Source organism: Spermophilus citellus (assembly GCF_964194105.1).
Source record: "Spermophilus citellus genome assembly, chromosome: 17".
Classification (NCBI taxonomy): domain Eukaryota; kingdom Metazoa; phylum Chordata; class Mammalia; order Rodentia; family Sciuridae; genus Spermophilus; species Spermophilus citellus.
Window position 1 is genome coordinate 2517341 of NC_138199.1, and position 27707 is coordinate 2545047.

Here is a 27707-nt window from a genome sequence, read left to right on the forward strand (position 1 = left end):
GCCCTGCGCCCTGCAGCAGAGCCCCAGCCGGGCCCTTGCCGAGTAGGGGAGTCTACCGCGATGCCCCTTCCCCACGCAGCCACCACCGGCTTGGGCCAGTCCCTGCCAGTCCGTCCGCCTGTCTGTCCGTGTCCTCACCTCAGCTCTGTCCACGCTTCAATAGGCCTGACGCAGCCCCAGCCAGGGGCCGCCCTAGCAACTTCCTGTACATATGACTGTAAAATGGTAAACGTGTGTATTATATCTGGCCTCGTTATATAGTGTATATATATGTATACATATACATATATATAATATATATGAAGACTGTAAATGTTAAGACGACTAGTGTTCTTATTAGTATATTGCTTCACACTGAAGATTGTGTGTATCGAGCTGTTTCTAAAAGATGTTTATTTTCCTTAAGAGTAAAAAAACAGTCATTGCATTCAGAAAAAAAAAAGTCAATAAAGATACAAGATTGTTTTGGAAGTCTGCAGCCCATGGATTCTGACCAGATTCTGCTGGGATTGGGGACCAGACTTTAGGTGGGGGGTGATCAGGGATCCAGCCCATTTCTGGAGAACAGGAGACACCCTCAGATGGTCTCACCTGCCTATGTGACCTCAGATTCTAACTGATACAGGGTTTCTCCGAGGACAGGCAGGAGGAGGTGAGGGAGCTGAGACACTCCAGAAGGCTTGGGCCAGTCCCTGCCAGCTGTAACTTGGGAGGCCCAAGTTACAGCTCCTGTCAAACAGGCCCTGGAGGACACTGTCTTTCCAAGTCACCCCAGACCTAGTTGGGGCCGCGAATTTCAGGGACAACTTGAAACCATCAAGGCCCTAACCGAATACAGAGGAACATTTGGCCCGAGACGAGTGGGATAGGTCAGAAGGGGGTAAATACTGTCCTATGGGGGTGGAGGATGGGAGGCCTTGGCACTGGTGCTGAAGAAAAAGGCCCTAAGGTGTGTGGTCAGCATGTCCAGCACAGATAGTCATCCCCAAAGGAACAAAACCAAGGTTATAAATAACGTCATTTTTTATTCTCTGTACAAAACTTCTCAACCTATGAAAATAAAAGTTTGCAAAAGTAGCACATGAGCCTCCGAGGCAAGGAGGCTGGCCCACGGGGGCCCACCCATCTACACTATGTACAAGTCTCCCCCAGAAGGGAAAGAGGTACCTTGGGGAAGGGCCCCCCTCAGCTCAAAGAAAGGTACCCCCTCCTCCCCCTAGAAAAGCGAGGAAAAAGCCACTAAGGTGCCTGCAGAGCAAGGGCGGTGGGGGGAACACGGCCGATTCGGCTCCTGTAATTCCCCGATCGGCCACCAGAGGTCAGCACCATCCTGACGGCCGCTTGTCAAGTTGAGGAGCGGGCTGGGGTGGTGGGTTGCGCCTCCCGCCTCCCGCCTCCCACCCCTCAGGGACGGAGCAGCCGCGGGTGAGCCGTGGAGACCGGGACACTGAGACTGGACGACGCCGGAGGTCTAGCTGGAGGTAACTGTAGTCCCACCACCCAGGCGCATGAGCATCTGCTGGCAGTCGTGCAGAAGCCGGTGATCGCCCAGCTTCTCAAGCGTGCGAGCCGCCTCGGTCAGCATGCCCACGCGCTGCCCCGGCCCCGACAGGAAGCCGGGCGGCAGGTAGCAGGAGGCCAGTAGCAGAGCTTCTGCGTGCTCCCGCCGCGTGGGCCGCGGCTCCAGCTCCCCCGCCGCGCCTGCGCACACAGGGCTGCATCAGGGGCGGGGCTATCTTACCGTCCCACCCTGTGGACGGGGCGGTCGAGGACCAGCCCCACAAGTCACGCAGGTTCTCCTCTGCCCACCGTCAGAGGCACAGATATGGAGCCCCTGACTACTTTCCCAGTAGAACACAGACTCAAAGTCACAAATGCATTGTATACCGCAAATGGTGTCACCTCCAGTGGATTTCAGTTCCTAGCTCCACATCCCCCCCACACACACACTCTCACGCCCGCCCACATGCAGTCATCCCCAGTATCCGGCACACCCCACCTGAGCCCCTCCCACCTGGGCGAGGAAAGAGGTAGTGGAGAGGGCTGCATGCTCAGCCAGGGCCCCCACATCTCTGTAAGGTCAGCCACCCTCACCTTTGCCACCAGGACCTGCCCGCCTCCTCAGACTGCGGTCCAAGAGTTGGTGTGTCCGGGTAGGGCTGGCCCCTGCCATCAGCCGGGCTGTGGCCTCGTGTAAGAACACCTGGGAGGGGCAGCAGAGTTGAAGTTCGGACGGGTCCCTGCTCTCTCCCTCCTGGCAACTGTTGCTTCAGGTCCTCACTGTGAGGTGGGGGCCCCACAGGACTCACCCTCCTCATGGCAGGACGGAAGCTCTGTGCCAGACACCTCAGGCCGCTCAGGTCCCGTTGGAAGCCACGTAGCTCGAGGGCAGAGGCCTGGGGGCCGCTGCTGGCACCCTGAGCCACCTGTGCTGAAGTTGGGGGCTGCTGCTGCCTCCACAGGCTAGTGCGGACCACGAGGAGCAGGTCACACAGGAGCAGCTGCATGGCCTGGGGGTGGCAGGTAGGGCAGGCAGGGTCATGAGGCCGCTCCAGCTCTGGGAGGGAGGCTGGGGCCAGGGCGCCAGGGGCTGTTCGGCTGCACTGCTGAGGCACTGCACCCGCCACACACGCACAATGCAGCAGCAATGCACACCGGCCGCCCACCTCTCCAGGCCCCCAGGTCACCACCCACCCCAGGAGCAGCCCTCCAGGGAGCCCGGACAGGCTGCCCCACACCCCTCATGGGCATGGGGATTCAGCCCAGACAGGGAGAGTCACTCTTCCCTGGACTTAAACTGTAGCCCAAAGCAAAGTCTCCAAGGCCCCCAATCCTGAGCTCCTTGGGCGAACCCCAAATGACTAGGGAGGAGAAGGCAGTGACCCAGACCAGTAGGCCCCCAGCCTACCCCTCACCTTGTCAATGGAGCTGCCAGTTGGTGTGGTGGCCAGGCTGTCCCTCAGGTACCCGCTGGCTTTCTCACAGATGGCCAGGCTGGCCGGGCCAGACTCTGCCTTTCCACGACCCAACACAGCCCGGGCAGCCTTGAAGGAGTGCAGGGCCGCCTTGGGCAGGGGTTTCCTGTGGTGGCCAGAGCAGAAGAGTGCCAGTCAGCGAATGCCCACCCATCTGCCCTGATTCTGGACTTCGGGGAAAGAAAGCACGGTGACCCTGACCACACAGAGCAAAGGCGGGTGCAAGTACAGTGCTGAGGGGCCGGGAGGGGGGGAGCTGGGGCAGGGCAGGGAGAATCTGGCCGGGCACATACTCGGGCTCCTGCAGGGCACGGGGCAGATGCTCCACCAAGGGGTAGAGCCGCTCAGCTGCCTCCTCATCCCGCCGCAGCCAGTGAATCACCACCGCCGTCAGTGAGCCCCACCACTTGGCCACGGGGTCTGTGCCTGCAGAGGATGGAGGGGTGCCCTGGACCTTCAGCCACAGTGTCTAGGATGAGCAGGAAGCCCGGGGCAGGGGTCTCAGGCTCACCGGTGGTGGCGGCCATGCTAGAGCTGATGGAGAAGCTGCATGCAGGAGCCCCAGCAGCATCAGAACAACTGGTCAGCAGCTGCAGGTATCCAAGGGCATCTGAGAATTCCCTGTGGCAAGAGAGGACTGGCTGTTAGAACAGATGGCAGGGGTCCTGGGAGTCCTGTGGGAGAGCTGGTCCTACATGCCTACCTGGGGACAGCCTGACCCCATGCCTCTGCCAAGGGCCACATTCTGCCTGGCTGGTGGGGAAAACGAGACCAACACAGGCTCGGGGGGCACCCAGCAAGTGGACAACAGTCCCAGCTCTGGTAATCCACACAGATCCCTAGACATGGTCGTTCCCGGACTACATGTTGGTGGTATCTGGAGGCACAGGGACACTTACCTGTCCCCATCAGCTGACCCGGGGCTGGGGTTGGGGCTGGGCTGGGCCACAGAGTTCAGTGCACGCTCCAGGAGATGTTCACGGAACAGCTGTGTCACCTGGGCCAGGGGGTCCACTGTGGGTAAGAGGGGGTGAGTGAGGAGGAGCCCACCCCCCACTTTACATCCTCCAAGGCCTTCTTCCTGAGTGGGCGGGGACCACCCCGTTCCCATTGCAAGTGCCAGCTTTGGCCCTAGGAGCAGCCCTTGCCATAGGCAGGTGGAAAACGGCCCAGCCCCTGCACACTGGCTTCAAAGGTGCCACCCCTTCCCTGTCTCACTTCCTCACTCCACAATGAGGTGGCCCGGGTCGCCTCTCAAATCAACTGTCATCCCTCTGGCCCATATGTTGCTTCTGAAGAGCCTCAACTGGAACAGAGGACCAGCCAGGCCTTGAGTCCCCACAGCCCTGCAGTTACAACCCACATAGGGGGGTAATCTGGGGGGAGGACATCCAGAGATGCAGGGGATAATGAGGGACAGGAATGGGGGACAAGGCACAGGATGAGGGACAGGGGCGGGGGTGAGAGAGCACCTGGGTTCCCGGCCAAGCTGTACAGGCTTTCCTGCGGGGCACTGCGCACGGCCCAGTCCCCATCCACGAAGAAACGGTGGCCCACGGGGTGGCAGAGCCACTGCATGGCAAGAGGCACTGAGCCACTCTGTGCCAGGCAGGCCTGGCGGGCGCTACTCAGGAAGAAGCGCTGTGGGGGAGGGGAGCTGGGCTGTCACACTGGCGCCAGGCAGGGACTCAAACCCAGACCCCTGTTGAGACCCCAGCTGGGCCTAGAGCCCACCTCGTAACCAGCTGCCACCTTCTGTGCAGCCCCATGCCCAGGAACCACGGGAAAGAGCTGCAAAGACAAGCCCCCAGCCCTGTCCCCACCAGCCCACCACCCACTCACTGTCAGAAAGTGCAGGGCCCTTGGCAGACTGGTCTTGACCCTCAGGGCAGCTGCCACATAGATCTCCGCCAGCGTTGCCATGGACACGGCATCCCCCGCACACTCTGCCAGGTTTAGAGCACTCAGTGCCAGGTTGGTGGCAGCCAGGTGCCCACCCGTGTACTTCCCTGGAAAGCAGGTGGGGCATGAGGCCAGGAGGCCACGTGAGGCAGCACGGTGGCGCCCCTCTGCCCAGCTCCACGCCCAGTCATACCCATGGTGTGCAGCTGGTGCAGCTTATGGTAGACGAGGGCCGCATCTCGGGCGCTGGTGCGTGCGTCCGCCCTCAGGGTACAGTCCCTTCTCAGGCCCCCAGCATGGCCGGCCAGCCAGCGGCCCACCCAGAGTCGCTGCAGCAGGTGGCGAATGAGGTTCCAGAGCAGGCTGCAGGCCAGGTCCAGGTGGGAGGTGGGCAGGGGCCTGCCCAGCGCCTGCAAGGCCAGCCACAGCTGCTGAGCAGCCTGGGCGAAGTCCCCCTGGGAACAAGGAATTTCCAGGTGAGAAATGATGTGGCCTCCAAGGGTCTCATTCTGTCTAGGAGTCAGTGATAAGTCTGAGGGAGAGCAAGAGTGAAGAATGGGGCAGATTCATGGTGCACACAGAATGTAGGGAGCCAGGGGCTTGCTCAGCACCTCCTGGCCTGCAGGCCCTGATGCTGCCCTGCCCACTCTCTCCCCGGCTAGTCCCTTACCCGGGCCAGGTCCAGGTCAGCCTGCTTGCGATGTCTCCAGAAGTTCACAGCAGGGGCGGAGTGGGGCCGTGTCACCGGCTCTCCACAGACAAAGAGAAATGCCAAGAAAGCCAGCACCACTAGCCCATTGACCAGCCAGACCACAGGGGGCAGCAGCCACTGGGCCCAGTCAGGGCCATCTGTGGACAGAAGGAAGGGATGGGCTCCCAGGGAATCCAGAGCCCCCAGTCCACAGCCACGAGTCTACAACCCAAAAGTCCCTCCCAAATATCCCCAGGCTGGCCTGTCCTACCTCTGCCCTCGGTGCCCAGCATGCTGCGCCCAGAACTGTGGTGGATACCCACAGGATCCGAGGGGCCAGGAAGCGTCCAGCCACCCAGCAGGGAGGCCAGGGGGTTACAGGACAGACAAAGGAAGACAAGTGTGCACAGGGCCAGGCGGGAGCGGTCCAGCATGCCCAGGCTGTGGGGAGATGACAGCTGTTCTGGCTTCACCTGGAGGTGGAGGGCAGGAGGTGAGGACGCAGCTGGACAGCCCCCGGGGAACACAGGGCTACAGGAGGAGTCGGGGCCCCGCAGGGCTCTGGGCCTGTTTTTCTGTCTATGAACTGGCAGGTCAACTCCTTTAGGGGCCTCTCCCTGATCCAGTCCTAGGACTCAGAAGAGATCCCTGGGAGAGGACAAGGGGCAGTGTTGCAGGACCCAACCTGGCTGTCCTCAAAGACTGGGCTGTCAGGCTCCGAGTCACTGCTGCTGCCACCACTGCCACTGCCCCGGCTGCCAAGGGACAAGGGGCTGCTCTGGGAGGGTGAGCCGGCATCTGAAGGTGGTGGGGTCAGTGTGTCCACCAGCTCAGTCTTCACACCCTCCATGGGCACATCTGTGTTTCCTTTACTGCTGCAAGTGGACACCAGATCCTTTAGTGATTCTGCTGGCCAGAAAGAACAGAGCTGGGGTGAACACCAAATATGTCTCATCAGAACTCAGGGCCCTAGGGTGGGGTAGTGTGGGGTGGGGTGGGGTATGGCCCAGGTTCTAAGGTACGGGGAAGCTGGGACAGGGCTGGTCACTGCACAGCCAGAACTGAAAGTGGGGCCAGGGCTGAGGAGAGGTCCGGCCTACTGGAGGCAGGGCCAGAGCCTGGGCAGGGTATGGTCAGAGGCAGGGGAGGGGAGGCCAGGACTCACTGCTCTTGTGGGCAGCAGTTCGAAGACTTAGGTTCTCCTGCTTGAGTTTCTGGTTGCTGTGTTGTAAGAAGCGGATGTAGTCGATGGCCTTGCGCAAGACAGCAGACTTATTCAGCTTTAGGGGGCAAGAGAGAGAAAACAGTTGGCTAGTCAGGTCTGGCTGCGGGCACCTAGCAAGGGAGCACAAAGTTACTTTGCCACACAGCTGCCTCAGGACCTCTGCACTTATTCCTTCTGCCTAAAATGTTCCTGTGCAAATATTCCCCAATAGTACCTACCTCTACCTCCCAGGCAGAAATAAGGATTAATATCTAAAACACATACCGCAGGTCTTTGCTCATGTATCACCTTACCAAGGTCTTCTCTGATCACCCAATTTAGATTTGCAATTCTTACCATATTCTTCCTGCCCTATTTTCTTTCCTGGCACCATGTGGGGTCCTCGAACACTGACTTACCTATTCTGGTAAATGTCTGTCTCCCTATTAGAATGTCAGTTCCTTTGGGTAGGATTTCTGTCCCTCTTGTTCACTGCTACACAACCAGGCCGAGCATACTCTCCCATGCACTTTATCTCAAAGGCCCTCAGTAAAGTGTAACGAGTAGACAGGGCTCTGGTTGCCCCAGCCTGAACCTCTGCAGGCTCTGCCCGCACCTTTGCCTCGGGGCCCACCACCAGGTCCTTGAGCTCCACTATCTTGTCGTTGATGGAAGAACGGTAGCGCTTCTCGATGGCATTGTGGGCTGTGCGCTTCTCGCCACGGCTCTGGGCTGAGCCCGCAGCCTTGCTGCCGGCTGCCAGCCGGTTGATGGGCAGCTTGTCAGTGTCCACAACCAGCGGGACTGTGGCCAGGATGGTTCCGCCACTCACCAGGGTCTGCAGGGCCAGACACATGTTACCAGGAGGACACGCACGTGCACAGGCTCCCCCCTCCCCCCCGCAGCCTCTGCCCAGTCCAGACTGCCCACCTGCAAGGGCGCTGTCTGTACAGCTGTGCCGGGGGCCAGGGAGCTGATACCCGCAGCCTTCACAGTGGCCCCCATATCAGTCTTCATGGTGGTCAGGAGCAGGGAGTCTGCCTTGATGAAGTGGGGCTGCAGCAGGACCTGGGGTGGCAGAGGCCTGGGCCATAAGCTGTGTGTAGGGGCCGAGGGCCACCACCTTCCCACAGCTTGGCCAGACCCCCTCACCGGGACCTGCTGGATCTGTGAAGTTACAGTGGTCGTTCCAGGGGCCGCTGTGGCTGTCAGCAGCTGCTGGGGGGCCGCACTCTGGACCTGGCTATGCAAGGAGACAGGTGGGACCCCTGGCGGGGAAGCCAGTGGCAGGCCAGGCAGCGGCTGCTGGGTGCTCCCAGGAGGGGTCCCTGCAGAGACAAAGCCTGGGGCTGCGGGCAAAGGCTGCCCTCACCCACTTTCAACCTGCTCTTCAGCTCTGCCATCGTATGGCCCCAAATGAGTCATGGTCCCTATCTGGAATATTCCCATATTTTCTATCGGGACAGGCCCTGCCTAGGATCTGATGCAAATATGCCAGCCAGGCCTCTGGTGGGAGGCGGTACTCCACCCGGCACCCAGGACAGAGAAATGCCGCTAGCAATGGGGCGACCCAGCCCGCACAGTGGACACTCAACTTCTAGAACCTGCAAGTTCCTCCACGAGGACCATGACTGACACTTCTTCCTGCGTTCCTGGCAGCCTTGTCCCCAATGTCCCCTCCCTCCATACACCCCTCTTACCTGCTGAGAAGCTTCCAGGAAGGTTGGAGTAACCCAACACAGGGGCTGAGTTGAACTGTGGGGGGGCTGAGGATGCGAAACTCTGGGGCAGGAGAGTCCCCGACAGAGGTTGTGGGGGAGGGGGCTGCAGGATGGTTAGTGGCACTGGCTCTTCTTTGATACCAGGTCCAGGGGAGAAGGGGGACACAGATGGGTACATGTTCAAGGGGGTGGGTGCAGACTGGGGAGGGGACAAAGGTGGGGATGCTGCCTTAGGGTCCCCCAGGAAGGCTTCCAAAGGGGAGCTCAGTGAGGCAGGAGACGGAGACAAGCTGCCTGGGGAACTGGCACTGGGGCTGGCAGGCTCTGTGTCCCCTGCCCCACCCCCAGCATAGGGTGGATCAAACAGGCCAGGGAAGTCACTGTCTTGGTTGTTGATGAGCTGGAGCATGTCTGGGGAAGAGAGAAGAGCGTATGAGTGGAGACTGGACCTGAGCAGGGCCTGTTTGTCTGCTCCCTGATCACCCACAGCTGTTCGTGTGGGGGTAAATCCACAGCAACAGGAACCACCTACACAAACCAGCACTCTCGGACAAACAGCCATCTCTCAGACACGTGTTCAGCGACATCTGATCCAGCATGTGTGTCCAACAGCCCTAATAACACTGGACAGGGTAGACACCACGAGGCTCCCTACCCTGCCCCACCACTCGTCTGGATTGAGCTGGGGTCAGGTCTGAGATTACGCATTTCAGGGTCTGACCCCCTACCATAGCCCCATGTTTGCCTGATCGTCTGACAACACACTCAGTCCATCGAACACCGTGGGCCCACGCTTGTTCATTCATTCATTCATCCATTCATCATTCATAAGCAGGTACCAAGTGCCTACCCCACGACAGGCACCGTGAACAAGACAAAAATCCCTGCCTAAGCCAAGTGTGGTGGCACATGCCTGTAATCCCAGTTATTTGGGACGCTGAGGCAAGAGGATCCCATGAGCCCAGGAATTTTGATGCCAATCTGGGCAACACAGCCAGACCCCATCTGGGGAAAAAAAAAACTTGCCCAGAACCAAACAACTTTCTGGGGAGCCAGGGATGGCCTGTATTTTAGAGGGGGTCTTGTTTGTGTTATTTGGCTTAGTGCTGGGAACTGAACCCTGGACCTGGCACAGGCTAAGAACTGCTACACCCCCAAGCTCCCATAGGTTGATGTAGACCACGGTAAACTTTCATTCCTATCTCCGTGGAACAGCCACCTCTGAATCCCTACATTCTTGCACATCTACAATGTGGATTTGAAGTGGCACCAAGTGATTGCCTAGCAGGTGACAAGCCTTTCCAGACAGCCTCTCCTGTCCTTCCAGGCAGTCCTCCATTACCACACACTCCAGGACCTAGCTTGGTGAAGAGTCCTAGCAGATCCAGTTCTTGGAAGGTACCTGGCCATAGGACTCAGAGGTAGAAGGCAAGTGGGTACAGGATAGAGAGGGTCTTCATATAGGTGCAGTGGGCCCCATTCCCACCTACTGGCCATTTCTGGACTCTTTCCTCAAAGCTGCCCAGCAGGGTCCTCTAGACACAGAATTTTAGACTATTGAGGGGTAAGTGATGACACCCATCTTCTCAATTTGCAGGGGGAATATATAGGTGCTGAGAAAGGAGCCCCTGAGGAGGTAGCGAGATGGCCTGTGCCCAGACCCAGCTGTGCAGTCATGGCCTACTCCTCCTGGGACAGCCTAGGATCTCCAGAGAGGGCCAACCAAGAGGGCAGACCTCCAAGAGAAGCCCAGGTCAGAGCAGGGTCCTCGCCCATGCTAAGAAGAGTCCAGAAATGGCCAGAAGGGTAGGCCTGAGTCAAGATCCAGGTCCACACTGGGACCACCCACATTGATGGGGCTAAACCGCACTCATAATCCCCCTGACATTCAGCTGCAAGACAGTACTGCATAGAATGTGGTGCTCCCTTCTAAAGATGGAGAAACTGAACAGTAGCGTTACTAGTCTAACAAAACTAAATCCAGACCGACCTGACCCCAAGGCCTCTACCCCTACTCAGAAGTTTAGCCCACCTATCTTGGAAGCAAAAAATGACACCGAGTTCAATAAGGGCCACAAGCATTCCAAGAGCATGCAGGGGATTCAAACCCAGGTTCACAAAATGCCAAACCTCTGCACCTTTCCCTGCTGTACCAAAGAAGGAAGCTGCTATCACTAACCCATTCCTCCGCTGAACAGACAGAGACTTGGGCCTGAGCCAGCTGCTGGCCACATAGCCAACCAGTGTGTCTTTGTGTGTTCTGGGCACAAACCCAGGCCCTGCTGCAGCCAAGTGGCCTTGGGACCCAGGTCTGGCCATTCAGGGCTTTGGTTTCCCCTCTATAAAAGCAAATGCTGTCTGTCCAGACTTCTTCCTCCTCGTACAGACTGGGACATACTCCCTGCCTCAGTCCCAGCCTGGCCAAGGGCCCTCTTCCCGAGCTGGCGACTAGCAGCCTTACTGGCTCAGCCCAGGGCCCTCTAACCCACTCAGGGAGGCCACATACTGGATCAAAGGGTTCTTTGGGATCCATAAGCACAATCCCAGGGTCCTACAGTATTCTCAAGTCCCCCACCCTGAGCTTCATCCCTGCCTATCAGCTCTGCTGACCACCTGCCTACCACTTGGTTAGGGCTTGGGCTACTCCCCTCCTCTCACTGCATCTCAGTTTCCTCATCTGTACAACAGAAAGGATTAAACCCTTTTTGGCAGCACTACCTGAAGCTTTGCTCAGCAGAGTGGAGACAACATTGCCTATCCACAGATGCCAAGGCAAGAACATCACTCCAAGAGGGGACCTGTCTAAGGCCATCAACAGAGAAAGAGGGCATGGCAGACTCAGCTTCCCTGGATCCTCAAAAAGAAACACTTTGTGGGCCCTTCAGATTTATGCAGATCATAAAGTCATACTGTATTTCTCATTGCAGGACTCCCCCTCCTTAGCCCACTTCAGGTGAGACCCTCTTTATAGATGGGGGAAACAGTCTCCCCAAATAGAAATTGACAATGTAGACAGTCCAGGACTCCCACTTTCTACTCCTCACAAGAAGCAGGGCGACCCAACAAGTCTGTACGAGGAGGAAGAAGTCTGGACAGACAGCATTTGCTTTTATAGTGGGACTGCCTGGCAGACAAGACAACTGGCCCAACCCCTGGCCTCTTCCTGACCCTGCCCAGAGAAGGAGATGTGGGGAAAGCCACTTAAACCCCATTAGTGTAACCGTTCTGCTGTTGCGTCTCTGAGCAAACCCACTCCTCGGGCTGCAGAGGGGACTCACGGGGTTGGAGGGTGGTCTACCAACTTCCCCGGGTGAGCCGGGAACTGGTGCGCCCTCTCCCTGAGGAAGGGGCCTCCACGCCCCCTCTGTGAGAACCCGCGACGGTGACGGGCAGCGGAGGCCAGAGGCAATGTGATAAAGGAAACGGAGGTCTTCCAACAAATACCTTCGAATGTGCAATCCATGGCTCCGTAGCGCGCGCCCCCGCCCCCTCGGGGCGTCCAGGCGGTTGGCTCTGACCGCGTCCCCGCGACGACTTCACCTGTCAAGGCTCGGCGGAGTTTTAAAGCCGGCTGAGAGCCTCAGAGAGCCCCGCCCCGACCGGCCCTCAGGCCCCGCCCCTCGGAGAGGCCCCGCCTCCAGCCCCGCCCTCCTCGGGGCCGCGGGCCGGGCATGGGGTGAGCGCGCGCGACCAATCAGCAGCAGTGCCGCCGCCTCACTAGGGCCCCGCCCCACCCCGACGGCGGCTGGGCTCGGGTTTCACCCCTCGGCGCTGAATGGGGCCGGGGTTACTCGCGGGCGTCCGCCTTTAACCCGCTCGGCGCCAGCGTCCGCCGGGGTTACTAGCGGTCATCCCCCTCACCAGCTCCCCGCTCCTCCCATTACCACTTCCGAGAAGTGCCGCGGAGCTGGGGGTCGGGCAAGGGAGGACCCGGCAGGGATGCAACGCCCCGAGCTCTGTGGTTACAAATTGCTAGCTCACCCTGAGCGAGCCTGGACCGCTCAAGCCTCAGTTTACTACCCCGGGAAATGGGACAATCTCCCGGTTTGAAGGGCAAAAGTAAGAGAGAGAATGTGTGGCTCTGAATTAAGGCCAAGGGCTCCCAGATGTTGCCCACAGTGGGTACAGGGACCTCTCCCTTCAGGGGCAGCCCCAGTGTGGGGCTAACCCTCACCTCAAGGAAGGGTCTGACGACCCCAATCCAGAAGATCACCTAGGGAAAACTGCAGCTTAGAATAAGCAAGGGAACCGCCTGCCCCAAATTTGACAATCCAGCGTCTACTGACTCCCAGCTCAGAAGTCCCTCTGCAGTCAGTGATGTCTGCACACCACTTCTGGGTCTCAGATCCCAGTAGTTATCAAAACTGACTGACTCGGGGCTGGGGATGTGGTTCAAGCGGTAGCGCGCTCGCCTGGCATGCGTGCGGCCCGGGTTCGACCCTCAGCACCACATACCAACAAAGATGTTGTGTCCCCCGAGAACTAAAAATAATAAATATTAAAAATTCTCTCTCTCTCTCTCTCTCTCTCTCTTTAAAAAAAAAAAAAAAAACTGACTGACTCACCATCATATAGGCCTAGGAGACCAGGACCCAGTCCCTGAGACCCTTTGTGAGAAAGGCAGTGGTGACAGGCTCTGAGGGTTTGTAGCAGGGTGGTACCTAAGCCTGTCTCCCCTTCTGTCAAAGGTAAAAGTTCAACACCACTCAGACAAATGACCAGAGCTTGGCTAGCAGCCTGACAGCCTCAAATTGCAAGGACAGTCCCCATTCTGCTGCAACGTGGGAGGGCGGAATCCTGGGCAGGTCAGCCCAGTGTCTCAGCAGCTTATGTTGGGGTGCTGGGGTCTCTTGGGGCCCCGATCTCTCTTCAGGAGAAAATGGAAAATGCAGCCATGTTTCTTTCACATACACCTTGCCCCCACCACTTTCCCAGGTTCTTCCTTCATGGCCTCATGGGAGGTTCCAAGGACAACAAAAGTCTTTTCTGGCACCTCTACCTCCCTCTCTGGTCAGCCTGTGGGTGCTCACATGCTCCACTGCCAACCCCCCACCCTCCAACAAAAACAAAGCATTGCTTTTGGAAAAGGCCCTGAGCTCAGGTGAACAAGTCAAGAAAGAGTCCCGGCCCAGCAGGACACAGGGGGCTGGGTTCCAGGCAGGAGTCTCCCAAAAGTGGACTACCCCGACTCTGGTCTCTTCATGACTTTGTTCCCCAGTTTCAAATCCTAGAGTGTGGCAGGACCCGCAGGTAGATGCCCATCTGAAACTCACCCGAGACAGAGGACTAGAGCCACCAGAGAGTCCCGTCCTCTCCATCTTTTTTCTTTCTTATTTCTGCCACCTCCCTGCTCTGTCCCCCCATCCTATCTGGACTGAGGAGGAAGGAGGGAGAGGACAGTTGCTCACTGACCCCCTGAGGCACAGGAATCAGGGAAGGCTCCCAAGAGGAAGAATGCGACCCTGGCACAAAGGGCTGGTCTTCAAGCCGAGGGCACAGCTTCAGCTAAGCTACAGGATCAGGGCACAGAGTCTGGGTTCCCTCAGGCACCTGGTGGCTTGTAAAGGTACAGCCATCCCCTGGAACTTGTGGCCTGGTTAGACCCCACCTCGTTCTTCCCTGGAGCCAGATTTGCTGGCCCATTTCTGCAGATGCTGATGGCCAGAGTTAAGAGTAGGATGGAAACTTGAGAGCCGGTCCCATAGCTTCCCCCTAAAGATGTAGCCAATCCAGGGATCTGGAGCCATATGCCAGGGCCTGCTCTTCCTTCAGCCCCTACTTGCTGTGTGTCCTGAGGCAAGTCACTCCCCTTCTCTGAGTCTCTAGGCCCAGTCTCCACTCTTCAAATCTCCAGGGATGAGGATTCTGGGAAAGCAAAGTGTGCAAAGCACCCACCACCCAATAAGGCCTCAACAGAGGTTTCCTCTGCACCAACTGGAATCTCCAGAACTGGAAAGTCAAGTAGTGTCTGACCCTTGAAATATTCAAGTCTAGGCTCCATAACAATTTTTTTTTTCCCCTGGGGAATTAACAGGGCTAGACTAGGGTGAGGCAAGTGGGGCACCTAGGTGTCCCATTAAAGGGAGTACCTCTTTTGTCTCACCCCAGGTCAGCAGGACAGTTAAGTCCCAGTTCCCTAGGAGTGGGACAGTTAAGTCTCAAAAGGCACACCCATGGTGCCCAAACTGTGGACCATCTGCTGCTGGGGAGCTGAGCTCTGGGCTGCCTGTGGCCACTGAGAAGCACTTTTGGTCTCTATACACTCTCGGAACTGAGGGAAAGGGGGATGGCCCAGTTCTAGGCCTCAGTGGGTCCAGATGCTCTCTGAATCCTCCATCTTCCAGGCTTGTGAAGCCCCTCCCCAAGGCTGAGCCCTCCTTTTCCCCTCCTCCTCTCCTGCCCAGATTCTATCAAGCTCCAACAGGAAGCTGGCTTGTAAAGGTACAGTTCAAAAGATCCAACAGGAAACCTGAACCCCCTCCTGGCTCTACCTCCAAGTTCCCTCTGAAGGCCAAGGAGGAACAGGCTTTAACGCCTCTGGCCTATTCATGCTGTGAATCAATCTATGAACCTGCAGAGAGCCCAGCTCTGACTATCACAGAAGTCTACCATCTGTCCAACCCACACAAGTCCCTGAACCCCAGACATGTAAATGAGGTGGTCAGCCCAGGCCTGCCTGAGTATCTGAGTGGAACCTGAGTGAAACCAGGCCAGAAGGGAGGAAGGACATCCTGGAGAGAAGAAAGAGCACGTGTAAAGGTCCTGAGGTGGGCACGAGCTTGATGGGATGGCTGCAGCGAAGGGAGTGGTGGGCAGGAGAGGCGGCCATGGAGTCGGGATTCCAACCCAGGATTGTCTGGCTCTGTCATCTGGGCCATAGACACTGATTCTCAGAGATTTGCAAATGGTCCCATGCAATGCAGATCAAAGGTTCTGTGAAGGGTAAATGGTGTAAATGGTGTCAGTCCATGGGGCACCACCTTCAGGGGAGGACACAGGGTGGGTGGCTCCCAGGACCCTGGAGCACGCCATCTCTGCCTGGCGATGGAGGCTGCAGGCCTGGGGAGGAAATGGCACTTGCCCATCACTCCAGGGAGCACCAGCTTCGCCTGCCTGAACTGCCCAGAATCCCTGGGCTCCCACCAGCCCCTCCTTGATCCTTCTGATCATTGAGATCAGCAGGTGCTGGCACCCTCTGGCTGGTCATGTATGCAACAGGGGGACAGACTGCCCTTTGTGTGCTCACAGATGCCCGAGGGCACAAGTGTGGCCTGTTCTTCTTGGAATGGGATGAGCCCTGGTGCACCTGGTCACAGGCCCTCTTGATGGATATGGAAACCAAGGCTCAGAGACTCGGTGCCTGGGGTCCCTCTGCTGCCAAGGTGGGATCTGGGACTTCAACCCAGATCTGCTGAGCCCAAGGCCTACTCTGCAGCCCTAGCCTGCCAGGGCCAGGAGTGAACCTCAGCTCCAGCCTGATTCTGTCCCAAGCTGCCTTGTCATTGGTCCCAGCTTGGGAAGTGTGTGCATAGTGCAAGAACCCAGGGGAACAACACAGAGCTCTTTATGGGTCGGCTGGGCACCGCCTCCTCCCTGAGGCCTTCCCAATCACTCTCCACTCCCAGGGCCCAATGTGCCTGCCCCTCCCCCTGCCAAATTCGGAGCCAGGTTTCTGTTGTGTTCCCTCGAGGCAGCAGAGCCAACATTGGAACCAGTTCTGTAACCCCAGCCTTCCCCAGCAGGCCTGAGCACAGTAGGAATACCTGTTGGGTTTGCGTGGTCTGCAGTCGGGCTCCGGCAGAGCCTCGTTCTCCCTGCCTGCTTTCTGAACCCATCTTGTTCCTTAATGCCACTGTACATGTGCCCAGGCGGTCCCCTCTGCCAGGAATGCCCTTCCCATTATTCTCTGACCACCTGGCAAATTCCAATTCCCTCAAAACATACTTGGATGTCACCTCAGAATCTCCCCTCCACTGGACCTGGCCATATTGTCCTGTAAAACAGTTACCCATCCTCTCTCCCCAGGGGCTTGTCCCTGACCTACACCAGTGATCCTTAATATAAGCTGTAATATGATGATTAAGCAAGATGTCACTCAGCACCAGTTCCGACAGTTGGTCTCAATCAAGGGCGGGGTGCAGTACACATTCTTATCATTCCAGAAATTGAAACTCAAGGGACCACCCCACAAACTGTTCCTTATTATTATTCCTAGACTCAATAGCAAGGCTGTGCCTTTCTTATAATGTTTTCTCTCCCTTTTGGGTTGTTTTAAACCTGAAGCAAAGACAGCGTGTGTCATTTTAGAGTCATTTTGCTTTCCAGGAAAGATAAATCCCTTTACAACCATGTCTGCAGTGTCATCTATTTACTTAGCATCACCAGCACTAGGTTTTATTGTTTTTAATGTACTTTTAGGTGCTCTGCTCAGTACCAGAGTGGTGTGACTGAAACCTGAAAGGCACTTCATTTGCATTTCCAAGGCCACCTTAATGTGACTTAACCAGGAAACTAACAACTGTGGTGGGAGATGGAGAAACAACTGCTCCACTTCCCACAACAGGAAGTGAGCTTCCTCAGCCTCCCCAGCTGGCCCTCCAGGGAAGCAATCCAGGGGCTTGGCCCCAACTGGTGGCACATCCCCCCCCACTCCCGGTCAGCTGCCACTGGGCCTGAGTCACACCGGGCTGGCAACTGGAGGGGCTGGGAGTGAATCCCCACCTGCACAGTGCACAGGGACACCATCTCCTTCCACCTTCAATGGATAAGGACAGGGTGCTTGTCCCCCGCTTGGTAGTAGGGGACGCCTAATAGACCTGTCTCATGCAGAGAGCTAGGACCAACCCACGGCCAGTGCTCAGAACTGGAACCATAGCCTGGAACATTCTGGAAACTTCTAGCACAGGCTCCTTGGAGAACTGTTGCTAACATTTGTTGAGCTAAATATATCAAAATCCCCAGTAAGTGTTCTATACGGTGGTAATAACAACAGTAACTGGCACTGTTGAGGGCCTACTATGTGTCACGCCCTACTTATGCTTTTGACCTAAATTAGCACATCTGATCCTCACAAGTCCAGGAAATTTGTTCTAGTACTCTTCCCCTTGAACATAAAGGTCAGAGATAAGAACCTTAGTCAAGGTTCTTGCTCAAGGTCACATAGCAGGATGGACTTGAAGAGCTTTGGGCTCCATCCTGAGCCTGGTAGGAACAACTTGGAGGTGCAAGGTTTGCTGGGAGAAAGCTTGTGGGGGAGGTCAGTTGGGAGGGGAAAATCTAGGGGAAAATCTCCAAGTCACAAAATTTTGGGATTGGAGACAGCACACACACACACCCCCACCCCCCCACCCCCGCCCACTGCTAACAAGCCCTGAACCCAGAGGCTCCACACTTGGAGCCAGCTCTAAGGCTCCCTGCCCTCTTGCCAGGAGCCCCTGACATGTTTTAGAAATCCCCACTACCCCCAACTACCTCTGTGGGATACATCGGATGCAGGGCTCATAGGGTGATAGGACTGACTGTGAAGTCCCTGCCAGTCCCAGGGTCAAAAAGCACATATGGAGGGCATGTGGCTGGCAGCAGACAAGGCCAGAGACACTTCCAACCCAGGCTATACCCGTCAGCAGGCAAAGTCCAAATCCCAGGCCTCTACCTGGCAGCAACCCCTGCTTGGAGCTGACCAGGTCTGACCAGGTCACTCGAGATGTTTGCGTTCCGCTAAGTAACTGTCGGGCAAGAGGTAACTCCCAGTCACCCGGCCACCTGCCTCCTTGGCCCATTCCCAGCACGGTCTTCTGCACTCCCCCAGCCCTGCAGCTGCAGAGGAATTAGGACTGAACTCTCAGGGACTGAGAGACAGCAAACTTGATAGCCACCATTTCCTGTTTTTCAAAGGAGGCCCCTGTGGTTCAGAAAGACAGGATACTTTCCCTAGAGAAAGCAGTTCATGGCCATGTTGGGATTAAAGGTAGATCAGATACCAAGAGGCAGAAACAGGCAAGGGAAGAGAGAGCCCCTCTCAGGCTCTCCTCCTGAGGGCTCTGCACATGGAGGTGAGGGAGAAGGGGTGGGCCTGAGAGGTGGGTTCTGAATGGGTGGGCAAAGTCGGGGAGGCGGGCTTGGCAAATCTTGCACATCTTGAATGCCATGCTGAGACAGCAGAACATTATTGGAGGGGCACTGGGGACATTTATGCCCAAAGCTGGGCAGTAAGCAGCCTAGAGTTGTTTCCTAAGGAGTGCCAGTGCTTGGTGGGACTAGAAAGAAAGTTGAGATACCCTGGGGAGAGGTGTGGGCAGCAGAGGGCCTCCAGTGCGCCCTCTCCACCAGGGTGGGTCTGGATCCAGAAAGCAGTCAAACACAGGCTAGAAACAAGGCTCCCCAGAGGTGGGGTTGGACACAGAGGGAGGGACATCAGGCCAAGGAGAGCTCTGCTCACTTGGGGTGAGGTGGCACTGGGGTGGGGGGGCTGAGATGAGACCCAGGAGGGTCTACCAGGAGGCCACACTTGATCAGAGCTTGGCAGATATCTGGGGTCTGAGGGACAGGGCAGACATGAAGGTATCCAGACAAAGAGAATGAATGAGTCTCACCAAAGACTCTGGGCTGCCCACAGCCCCCAGAATGACTCCTCAGACTCCTCAGCTGGGCCTAGTTCCCCTTCCTGGCCCCCAATCACAATTCTGTCTCCATTCAACTCCTCTGCACTTTTAAACTTGTGCAAGATCTGATAAATTAATCCTCAGCAGGGAGGTGAAGCCTGCCACAGGCTTAATAATAATCCTCAACATGTGTAAGGGCTGCTCTCCTTCCTTCTCTTTCCCCCGCCACCAGGGACCCCAAGCGGGGAGCAAGGAAGGGAGAAGGTGGAGCTCACCTGAGGTCAGAGTGCAGTGGCTGGACTCAGACCCAGAGCACACCATCAGGTGGCAGCCCCAAAATCCACTCACATGACAGAGGGTTTGGCAGAGGCAGGCGGCAGGGCTGGGTGAGGTTCAAGGCCCTCAAGCCAGTTTTCAGTCTTTTGGCTCAAAAGCCACTCCAAGCCCCTCTATGACCCACTCCCAGGACCGCAGAAAAAAATGTAGAGCACATTCCCCAACTGGCCACTCTGTTTTAGGAGCCCAGCAGTTGAAACTCAGGAGCTCTGGAGCCCAGAGCCTGGGGCTGAATCCTGGCTCTGCTGTGCCTGTGTGACTGTGTGACCTTGGGCAAGTTATTTTACCCTCTCTGTTCCTCAAGACATCATCTGGAAGATAAAGATCCTAAGTTTACCCAATTAGGGCTGTTGAGAGGATTCAATGAGATCATCAACACAGAGCCAGGCATATAATAAGTACTCAGTCCATAAGATCCTCCAGCCCAGCCACAAGAGGAAACTTCTAGCACACAAGTCAACACACCCCACTCCCACCCCTCCCTCCACTGCTGGAGGCAGTGGGACTCCTCCTCCTGGGACTCCAAAAGCTCCTCATTCATGCCTCAGGACACCTGGGCTTAACACCCCTCAACCCACCTCTCTCTACACCAGTTCTAAGCCTGGTAGAAGTTTGGAAAGCACCATTCAGGCCTATAACCAGCAGTTCTCCCAGAGTCTCATCCTATCATCCTATGGATCTGGGCAAAGATTGGCCTCAGGGTGCAGCACAGTTTATGGAACAAAACAATCCAGAATCTAGATGTCCATCAACAAGGGATCGTAGATAAATGAGGGAACTTGATTGTTCTCTGGCCATTGATGTGAGCCAAGAGGCTTCCAATCTGCTGTGACCAATGGATTCTATTCTAATTTATTTAAAAAAAATATATATATATATATATATATATATGGGCTGGGGTTGTGGCTCAGTGGTAGAGTGCTCGCCTGGCTTGCATGAGGCACTGAGTTCGATCCTCAGCACCACATAAATGTAAAATAAAGATATTGTGGTCACCTAAAACTTAAAATAAATAAATAAATATTATAGAGAGAGTCATGGTTGTCTGTAGCTGGGGAGAAGAATGAGGGGGAAATACAAACATGCACAACAGATCTTACCTGCATGATGAAAACACTCTACAACTACTGATGGTCATACAACTCAGTAAATTTACTAAAAATCACTTGATGCATCTAAAACGGCACATAAATTATTATTTTTTCTTTGCTTTTTATGATATGTAAATTATACCTCGATAAAGTTTTTAAAAAATGGATGAAGAGTTTGCAGCCATCTTAACACACATACAGGCAGTAAGCTGTTTATCTCTGGGTGGTGGGTTTGGGAGAGATTTTATTTTTGCTCACCTGTGCTTCCAAATTTTTCTACAATGAAAAAACAGAAAATGTGAATGCAAACTGAGAACTCAACTGCTAGAGTGGGAAGACTTGGGCCCCCATCCCATCAAGAGGTGCTCAAGGGCCCTGTTTGTCATCTACAATGGCTGCTCACACCAATGATGTTTCTTTTCCTATTTTTTATTCTTTTTGGTACTGGGGATTGAATACGGGGCGCTTAACTATTGAGCCTGCCCTTTTTTATATTTTATTCAGAGACAGGGTCTCGCTGAGTTCCTCAGAGCCTTGTTACGTTGCTGAAGCTGGTTTTGAACTTGCAATCCTCCTACTTCAGTCAACCATGGCTCTGTCCACGAGTCAGTGGGAAAGGTAGAAGCCTTTGAGACAGACCAGAGGCCTGAACACCCCTCAGCATCAGGTCCCTTGTGAAGGAAGCGTTTGCATCTTCATTTTTCTGGAAGGGGAAACTGAGGCTTAGCGGGTGAGAGGGTTTGTGCAAGATAGCAAAGGAAGTAAGTAGTCTTCAGGCTCAAGTCTGGACCCCAATGCCCACATACTGGTACTCTAGGGCTGTGCCTAATGGGCCCAGAGCTACAGAACTGCTAGCTGAGTCAGTAAGGCAGGATTTGGGGTGGCTTAGTTGGGTTGGTTTTGCCAACCCCAGGGTGGCCACAGTCTCCATGGACAAGTCCATCCAGGTTGTGAGAATTCAGGCAGCTTGTGCTTTTTGTCTCAACTTCCCCGGCAATGAAGTGCCAAGTAGCTGGTGTTTCTAAAACTCCTGCACAGCAACCGTGAAGGATAATCTCCCGGAGGGATTCATTTTTCACCGTCTAGAAAGTGGAAGCCACAGCCTCCTAACTGGCCTGCTGCCACCGTTAGGTATACCCACCAGAGTGGTTTATGCAGTTTAAGAGGCTGGAGTGTGACTCAGTGATAGAGCCCTGGCCTGGCATGGAGGGACAACCTGAGTTCGTTCCAGCACTGAAAAAAATTTAAAAATGGGTGCAAGTGGGCACCACTGCTCTGCTCTGGTCCTCAATGGGCCAGCTCATCCCCTGTAGGCGAGCCCTCCACTAACCCTCAAACTTAGGTCCTTCCCCAGGGCCCTGGCCTTGGCCTTGTCCTGAAAACATTCTTCCCCATTGGTCCCAGGGCTCAAATCAGTCGGAAGAGACCTCTCCAGACCGCTGGACCCAAAGTAGCCACATCCCTGCCCCACCGAAGCGCAACTAAATACCGGTCTGTGGGTTTCCTTGGGAACTCTTGTACTCCCCAATAAGAGGGACAGCCTGGATCTGTGAGCCCTCAGTGCCTAGGCCGGGACGGTATTCTGTAGATGCTCAATAATTTGCACGGAAGCCAATGCGACCCTACACCTGTACCTCAGGGGAGGGGGGGCGGACTAGAGACAGCGCCGTGCGCATGCGCAGGAGCTCCAGGGCCGAGCTGAACTCTCGGCCGGAGGGAATGACCGTGAGTAACCCCAGCTGATGTCACGGCGGGGGCGGAGCTTCGGCGACGCCCGGGTCCCAAGCTCTAGCCTCCGCCGCCGCCGGACTGGGGACGCGGTACAGAGCCCCGAACACCTAGAGACGCACGTGCCCCGACCCGAGTCGCCAAGGGACCCAGCGAGGTGCGGCCCCCGAGGGCCTGCACCCCAACGCGCTGCGCGAGACACCAATGGCGGACGCCGGAAAGGCGGGACCCCAAGGCCCACAGCGCAGCCCAGAGACGTTAGAGAGCCCCGCGTGCACAGCAGCACCGAGCCGCCGCCCGCTCCGCAGCGCCCCGCGAGGGCCGGGGAGACAAGGCCCGAGTACCGCCCGTGCTTCCCCCTGTCCTAACGAACCTTCCATGTCGGTCAGCAGTGTCGTGTCCAGCTCGCATAGCTCGGCCAGAGCCTGCTCCAGAGCCGTCTCGCCGAAAGATGGCTCGTCCATGGCGCAGCTGCCTCCTCCGGGCGGCCCGCCGGGGCCCGCCGCCTCACTTGGCCGGTCCCTGGGAGCGCCGCGCTCTCGGGTCCCGCCCTGTCCTCGGTGGTGGCCCGGAGGCCTTGAAAAGTTCCTCGGAAACTGGGTTCCCCCGGCAGCAGCTCCGCTGGGCGGGCGAGGCTGGGGCGGGGCTAGCGAGAGGCCCCGCCCCTAACAGTAACGGCCTCGCCCCCTGGGGAGAGCAGGGTGAACCCCCCCCTTGCTCCCCGGACTGCCCTATAAAACTGTTCTCAGAGTGCCTCCCAGTCATTCAGTATATCCAGCCTCACGCCCAGCAGCCTTTGGCAGACTTGCCCATTTCCAGAGCAGACCCTAGCCTGGGCCTCAGTTCCTCTAGCACCTAATGAAAGGGCTGAGTGGAAGCCCCAGGACAGGGCCCAGAGGTCTCTGGACTGCGGAGGGCAAGGGAGACCCTACAAACCTCACTTTCTGGATTTGACTCTTGAGAACAAGACAGACTCTAATCTGAGGTACGAGTCATGGCTCTTCCAGACCTGCTTTGTGGCTTCAGGCCAATTACATCACCACTATGTGCCTCTGCTTTCCTCCTAACAGGGATCTCATGATGCCTCTCCATGGGCTGGCTGGGAGGTTAGGGATGATGTGGAGGAGGACACATCCTGTGAGATCAGCATAGGAACCAGAAGACTGGCCTCCAGAGAAAGGGAGTGATCAAAGGGAGAGCCTAGTAGAGGCTAGAATTTCCCACCCTGTCTTCATCTGGTTTCCTACCAGATCCAGCCATGGAGGCAGGAGAGGGAGTTGGGCTTGAGGGCCAGCAGCTTCTGAAGGAAGAAGCCAGTACCCAGATGACCTAGAGAAAGTGACCAGCCCAAGGTCACACAGCTACTTAGGAAGCAGCAAAGTTGGACCCTGCAGGATTGTCTGACTACAAATTTGGTGCATGTTTCTGGGATCTACCACCATGAGGAAGAGATGGACTATGTGTTAGACCTAAGCCCAGTTATCCTGGACCATGACAGGCTGGGCAGGTTCTCCTGGTGAAGGAGAAGGCTGGAAGTGAACCCTGGGCCCTATGACAGGGACTGAGCCAGGCCAGGCAGGAGAGAGGAAGGGGTCCCTAGGAGGTAGACTGAAATAAACCAGAACTGAAATTCAGGTATCTGAAAGAGAGCCTCCAGAGGTTTGCAACCGAGAGGGTAACTTGTTGGGGAATAGTCATGGAGAATAAGGGCTTGGAGCCCCAGGCCTCAATGAGACAGCCATCCTGACTATTGCTGTGCCAACCCCAGATATAGCCTGTCTCGCCAACCCCCTCCGGGAGTAAAATTAGTGCTATACTTTAGAAGGGGGCGGGGTGTGTAGGCCAAGAGTGGCCAGAGAGGCCCAAGTTCCTGGGGCTCAGCTTGGATGCACAATCCTCTTTGTTCCTTTCCTGGAAGTGGCTGCTATGGAAAATTACCCAGAACAGGATGGCCAGGAGCCATGGGGGTCTCCAAACCACATCTACAAGTAGCCCTTCTCAAGATGAGCCTCTGCTAGGGAACACAGTTGGCTCCTCAGTCCACCCTTCCACTCGCCTCTCTCCTTTGGTAACTTCCCACAAATGCAAATGTTCTTCCCAAGAGGTGGGAGTAGCGGGTACTGGGTAAAGTTCAGGACCACCTTATTCACTCAGCTGATCTGGTTTTTCACCTGCTTGCTATATGACCTGGGATCACTTCACTTTCCTGAGTCTTTAGCTTAGATTTGTCACTTTGCCAAAGCAGCTAAGGTTTTGGAGTCATCGATTGCATGACTGCATTGATTGCAACAGATCTGCTTTCAATGTTCTCAATTCACTATTCTTGTAAGGAGTTTAGCACATATGTGAAGAGCACAGCTCAATAAATATGGACTTCAAAATTGCAGGAATTCAAGAGAGGGAAAAAAGTAAGTCAAGGTCAACATAAAACCTGCACCCGACTAGAAAAGCTAGTTGAAACGGAAACTTGGCTGAAGCCCCCTGTAGAGGGTGAGGGAGTCTTTGCCACCAAAACAAATCTTTGCCCCATAGCCTAGGATCACCCAGGCAACCAGCAAGCAACACGAGAGTCAGGCTAGAGGCTCCAGTTCTTCAGGGGAACCTGCTTGTCTGGGTGGTTTCTCCCCAAGGATCCCTAGACTTCTAAATAGGACCCTCAGGCCATTCTTGGCTGGGGAGTTCTGAGCCTTGGCGCTTAGGGCACAAACCTTTCTGTCCTGGTGTACCCAGGAGTGGGCGGGATCTCAGTCTGGTGGACAAGTGATCTCAGTCGGCAGGTTTGGCCACTGTCTATAATCACTGAGCCATTGAGCATACTTACGGTGTGCATATACATTCCTTATATTAACCCGTTCTTTCCTCCCAACAGCCTGAAGAGGATTGTCCCCACCCCATTTTACAGATGAGGTAACTGAGGCACAAGGAATTGAAGCGACTAGCCCAGGGCCTCCCAGCGCTGTTGCCCTGATTTTGCCAGGGCCGGGGATAGTCAGAAAGCCAGGCTTGACGCACACGCGGCCAGGGCAGGTCAGCGGCTGCAGACCAGGGAGTAGGGGCGCGGAGCCAGACGAGCCCCGCCCCCGCGGGCCGCCGCAACCAATGGGGCGCTCGGCCCGGAATGGGGTGACGCGGCGTCAGCGCGTCCTCCCGGGAGCCGGGCCCTGGGTCACATGCGCCGTGCGCGTTGGACCTGGGGGCGGGGAAGGGCCAGCGCTGGCGGGCTGGGCGCTCTCCGCCTGACACCTGGCTGGGACTGAAGCCAGGTGCGCATCTTGGTCAGCGAGCTGACCTGGGACCGCCCCGGTGGCCTTTTGCTATCGGGACTGTGCGGGCGCGCAGGGAGCGTGGGGTTCCTCCTAGGTAACCCAGTCCGATCCCTTGCCTGACCTTGGTTTTATCAACTGAGACCCACTTCGTCCCCGAGGGTCGTACAAACTGGAAGGCAGCTGCTATGGGTTCCCAATCCTTTGGGGCACCTGCCAGGTATTCAGCGTGGGCAGAGCCCATAGGGTCAGTGGTGCGGAGCCATGCCCCAGGTGCCTGCAGCAGGTTCGATTTGGAGGGGCCCGCGCCTTTGAGGGTTTACTAGGCTAGTAAGACTGCTCCTTCAGCCCTTGCCACTCTGCCTGGCCCTATTAATTGACATTGCTGCAGGAGCTGAACTAGGATGTGCCTGGGTTACGTCCCCATCTCTAGGCAATGAGAAGAGAGACCAGAGTTCTCCTCCTTCCATCGCTCCATCTGTATATCATAGAGACAGATGACCATGACATGGATGATTCTGGTCCTAGATGTGGCCTCATTCCAGTTGGCCTCTGCAGTGAGCTGGACAAATGATTTCTAGTCCTCTCAGCCTCCACGGCCACCTTTACCCACGGAGGCTTGGACCGTTGGTGGGCACTTCTAGCCACTTGATAGAGCCACAAAAGAGCTGGTTGAGCCCCAAAGCCTATTGTATAGTGAGGGTGAGGTTCACAGACTGAGAGGATGAGGGATGGGATCCCTATCCCTTGGGGCTACCTGACTGTTTGGGGAAAGGCCAAGTGCATATTGAAGGGGAGTCACAGAATAGTGTGGGTCTAGTTGGTGGCAGGAAGGCACAGGATCTCAGGCATCATCTGACCCCCATCAGCCAAATACAGTCATAAGTGGGTTATGACTTTGAATTGTCAAAAGAAGGAAATTTCACCTCGTAGCTGGATTGCTGCCCTTCTTTCTTTCTTTAGTGGAACTGTGGGTCAACCTTGGACTTGACAGTTAGCTGCCTCATGAGCCAGCTCTTTTCCCATGGTCCCTACCACTTCCTAGTGTCACACCCAGCCCACTTTCTCATTTATAAATGAAAGTAGGCACTGAATTTCTTGCCCACAACCCCATTTTACAGACAGGATAGTGAAGACCAGAGAGGAACAGTGATTTACCCAGCACCCCAGGCAAGCTGCCTTTAGAGTAGCAGCCTTAGAGTGCGGAGGAGATGGCCCCAGACATGGAGTCCACTCCACTTCCAGAAATATCCCAGACTGACTCCCTGGTGCAGAAAGTAGAGGTTTTGCTTCCTGAGATGATGAGGGCATGGCCTCGGAGGCCCTAGACAGGGCTATGTGGGTCACCCAGAAAGCTCCAACAGGGTTCCCTCTGAAATACCTGGATAGACTTTCTGGGTGAGTCACGCCTATCCAACATGTCTGGGTTCTGTCTCCCTTCTAAGGACTTCTTCTTTTCTTGGAGTACTGGAGTGTCCAGAGGCACTCTACCACTGAGCTGCATCCCCAGCCCTTTTTTAGTTTTTGAGACAGGGTCTCGCTAAGTTGCCGAAGCTGGCCTCAAATTTGAGATCCTCCTGCCTTAGCCTCCTGAGTGGCTGGGGATTACAGGCATGTGCCATTCCTTCCAGTCAAAGACTCTTTTCTTGGAAAAGAGGTGAATGGCAACGATTCCCTTCTCAGGTGCTCAGGCAGAGATGAGTGGGCAGATGGCCATGAGCTACTGCAGGATACCAGTGCACCTGCACTGCTCCCTTCCAGATTTCTGGAGAGGGAATCTATAGTTGGAAAGCAGCTCCTGTCCTCTCAGGGCTCCAATGACATGACTGGAAGCAACTGAGGACAGAGGAGGGAGCACTGAGAGATGAGTCCAGAAGTTTGTCTCTGTCCAAGTCTGTGTCCCCAGGAACATCAATCACTCCCACCTCTGGCCCTCTCCATTGACACCACAGTGACCATCTATTGTTCACGCGTACCCAGATTTCATCCTTTTTCTGCTAACAACCTGATTTTCAGGGTCAGTTCTTGGACTTTTATGGGAACTATTGGGAAAGAAGCATCTTCTGCCAGTAGGATGTCCGCCTCGAGCTGCAGGCAGCCTATAGTCAGCCACAGAGAAGAGCCAACCCAGAGAAAGCAGAGCCAAGACACACAGAGAGGCAGATTCCTGATCAAATCCATAAGCACCTGGATTC

The 27707-nt window shown here is 55.9% G+C and overlaps 1 protein-coding gene across 4 annotated transcripts; it reads right to left on the reverse strand.

The window, feature by feature from the left end:
* Positions 1 to 999: 999 nt before the first annotated feature.
* On the reverse strand, positions 1000 to 22882 carry SREBF1 (sterol regulatory element binding transcription factor 1). Of its 4 annotated transcripts, none has more exons than XM_081271191.1 (19): positions 11938 to 12909; positions 8473 to 8904; positions 7925 to 8100; positions 7703 to 7840; positions 7389 to 7610; positions 6734 to 6848; positions 6254 to 6477; positions 5840 to 6041; positions 5548 to 5726; positions 5071 to 5332; positions 4818 to 4984; positions 4448 to 4616; positions 3875 to 3989; positions 3487 to 3596; positions 3269 to 3401; positions 2916 to 3081; positions 2310 to 2510; positions 2095 to 2203; positions 1000 to 1701 (listed from the first exon to the last, which is right to left on the reverse strand). In XM_081271191.1, the coding sequence occupies exons 1-19, from the start codon at positions 11954 to 11956 to the stop codon at positions 1472 to 1474; spliced, it is 3369 nt and encodes a 1122-aa protein (XP_081127317.1). In that variant the 5' UTR covers positions 11957 to 12909; the 3' UTR covers positions 1000 to 1471. The 4 variants fall into 4 exon arrangements, with proteins under 4 accessions (XP_081127317.1, XP_081127316.1, XP_081127315.1 ...); XM_081271190.1 differs by lacking the exon at positions 11938 to 12909 and adding an exon at positions 22623 to 22882 and having other exon boundaries at positions 1001 to 1701; positions 6254 to 6474; XM_081271189.1 differs by lacking the exon at positions 11938 to 12909 and adding an exon at positions 22623 to 22882 and having other exon boundaries at positions 1001 to 1701.
* Positions 22883 to 27707: the final 4825 nt, after the last annotated feature.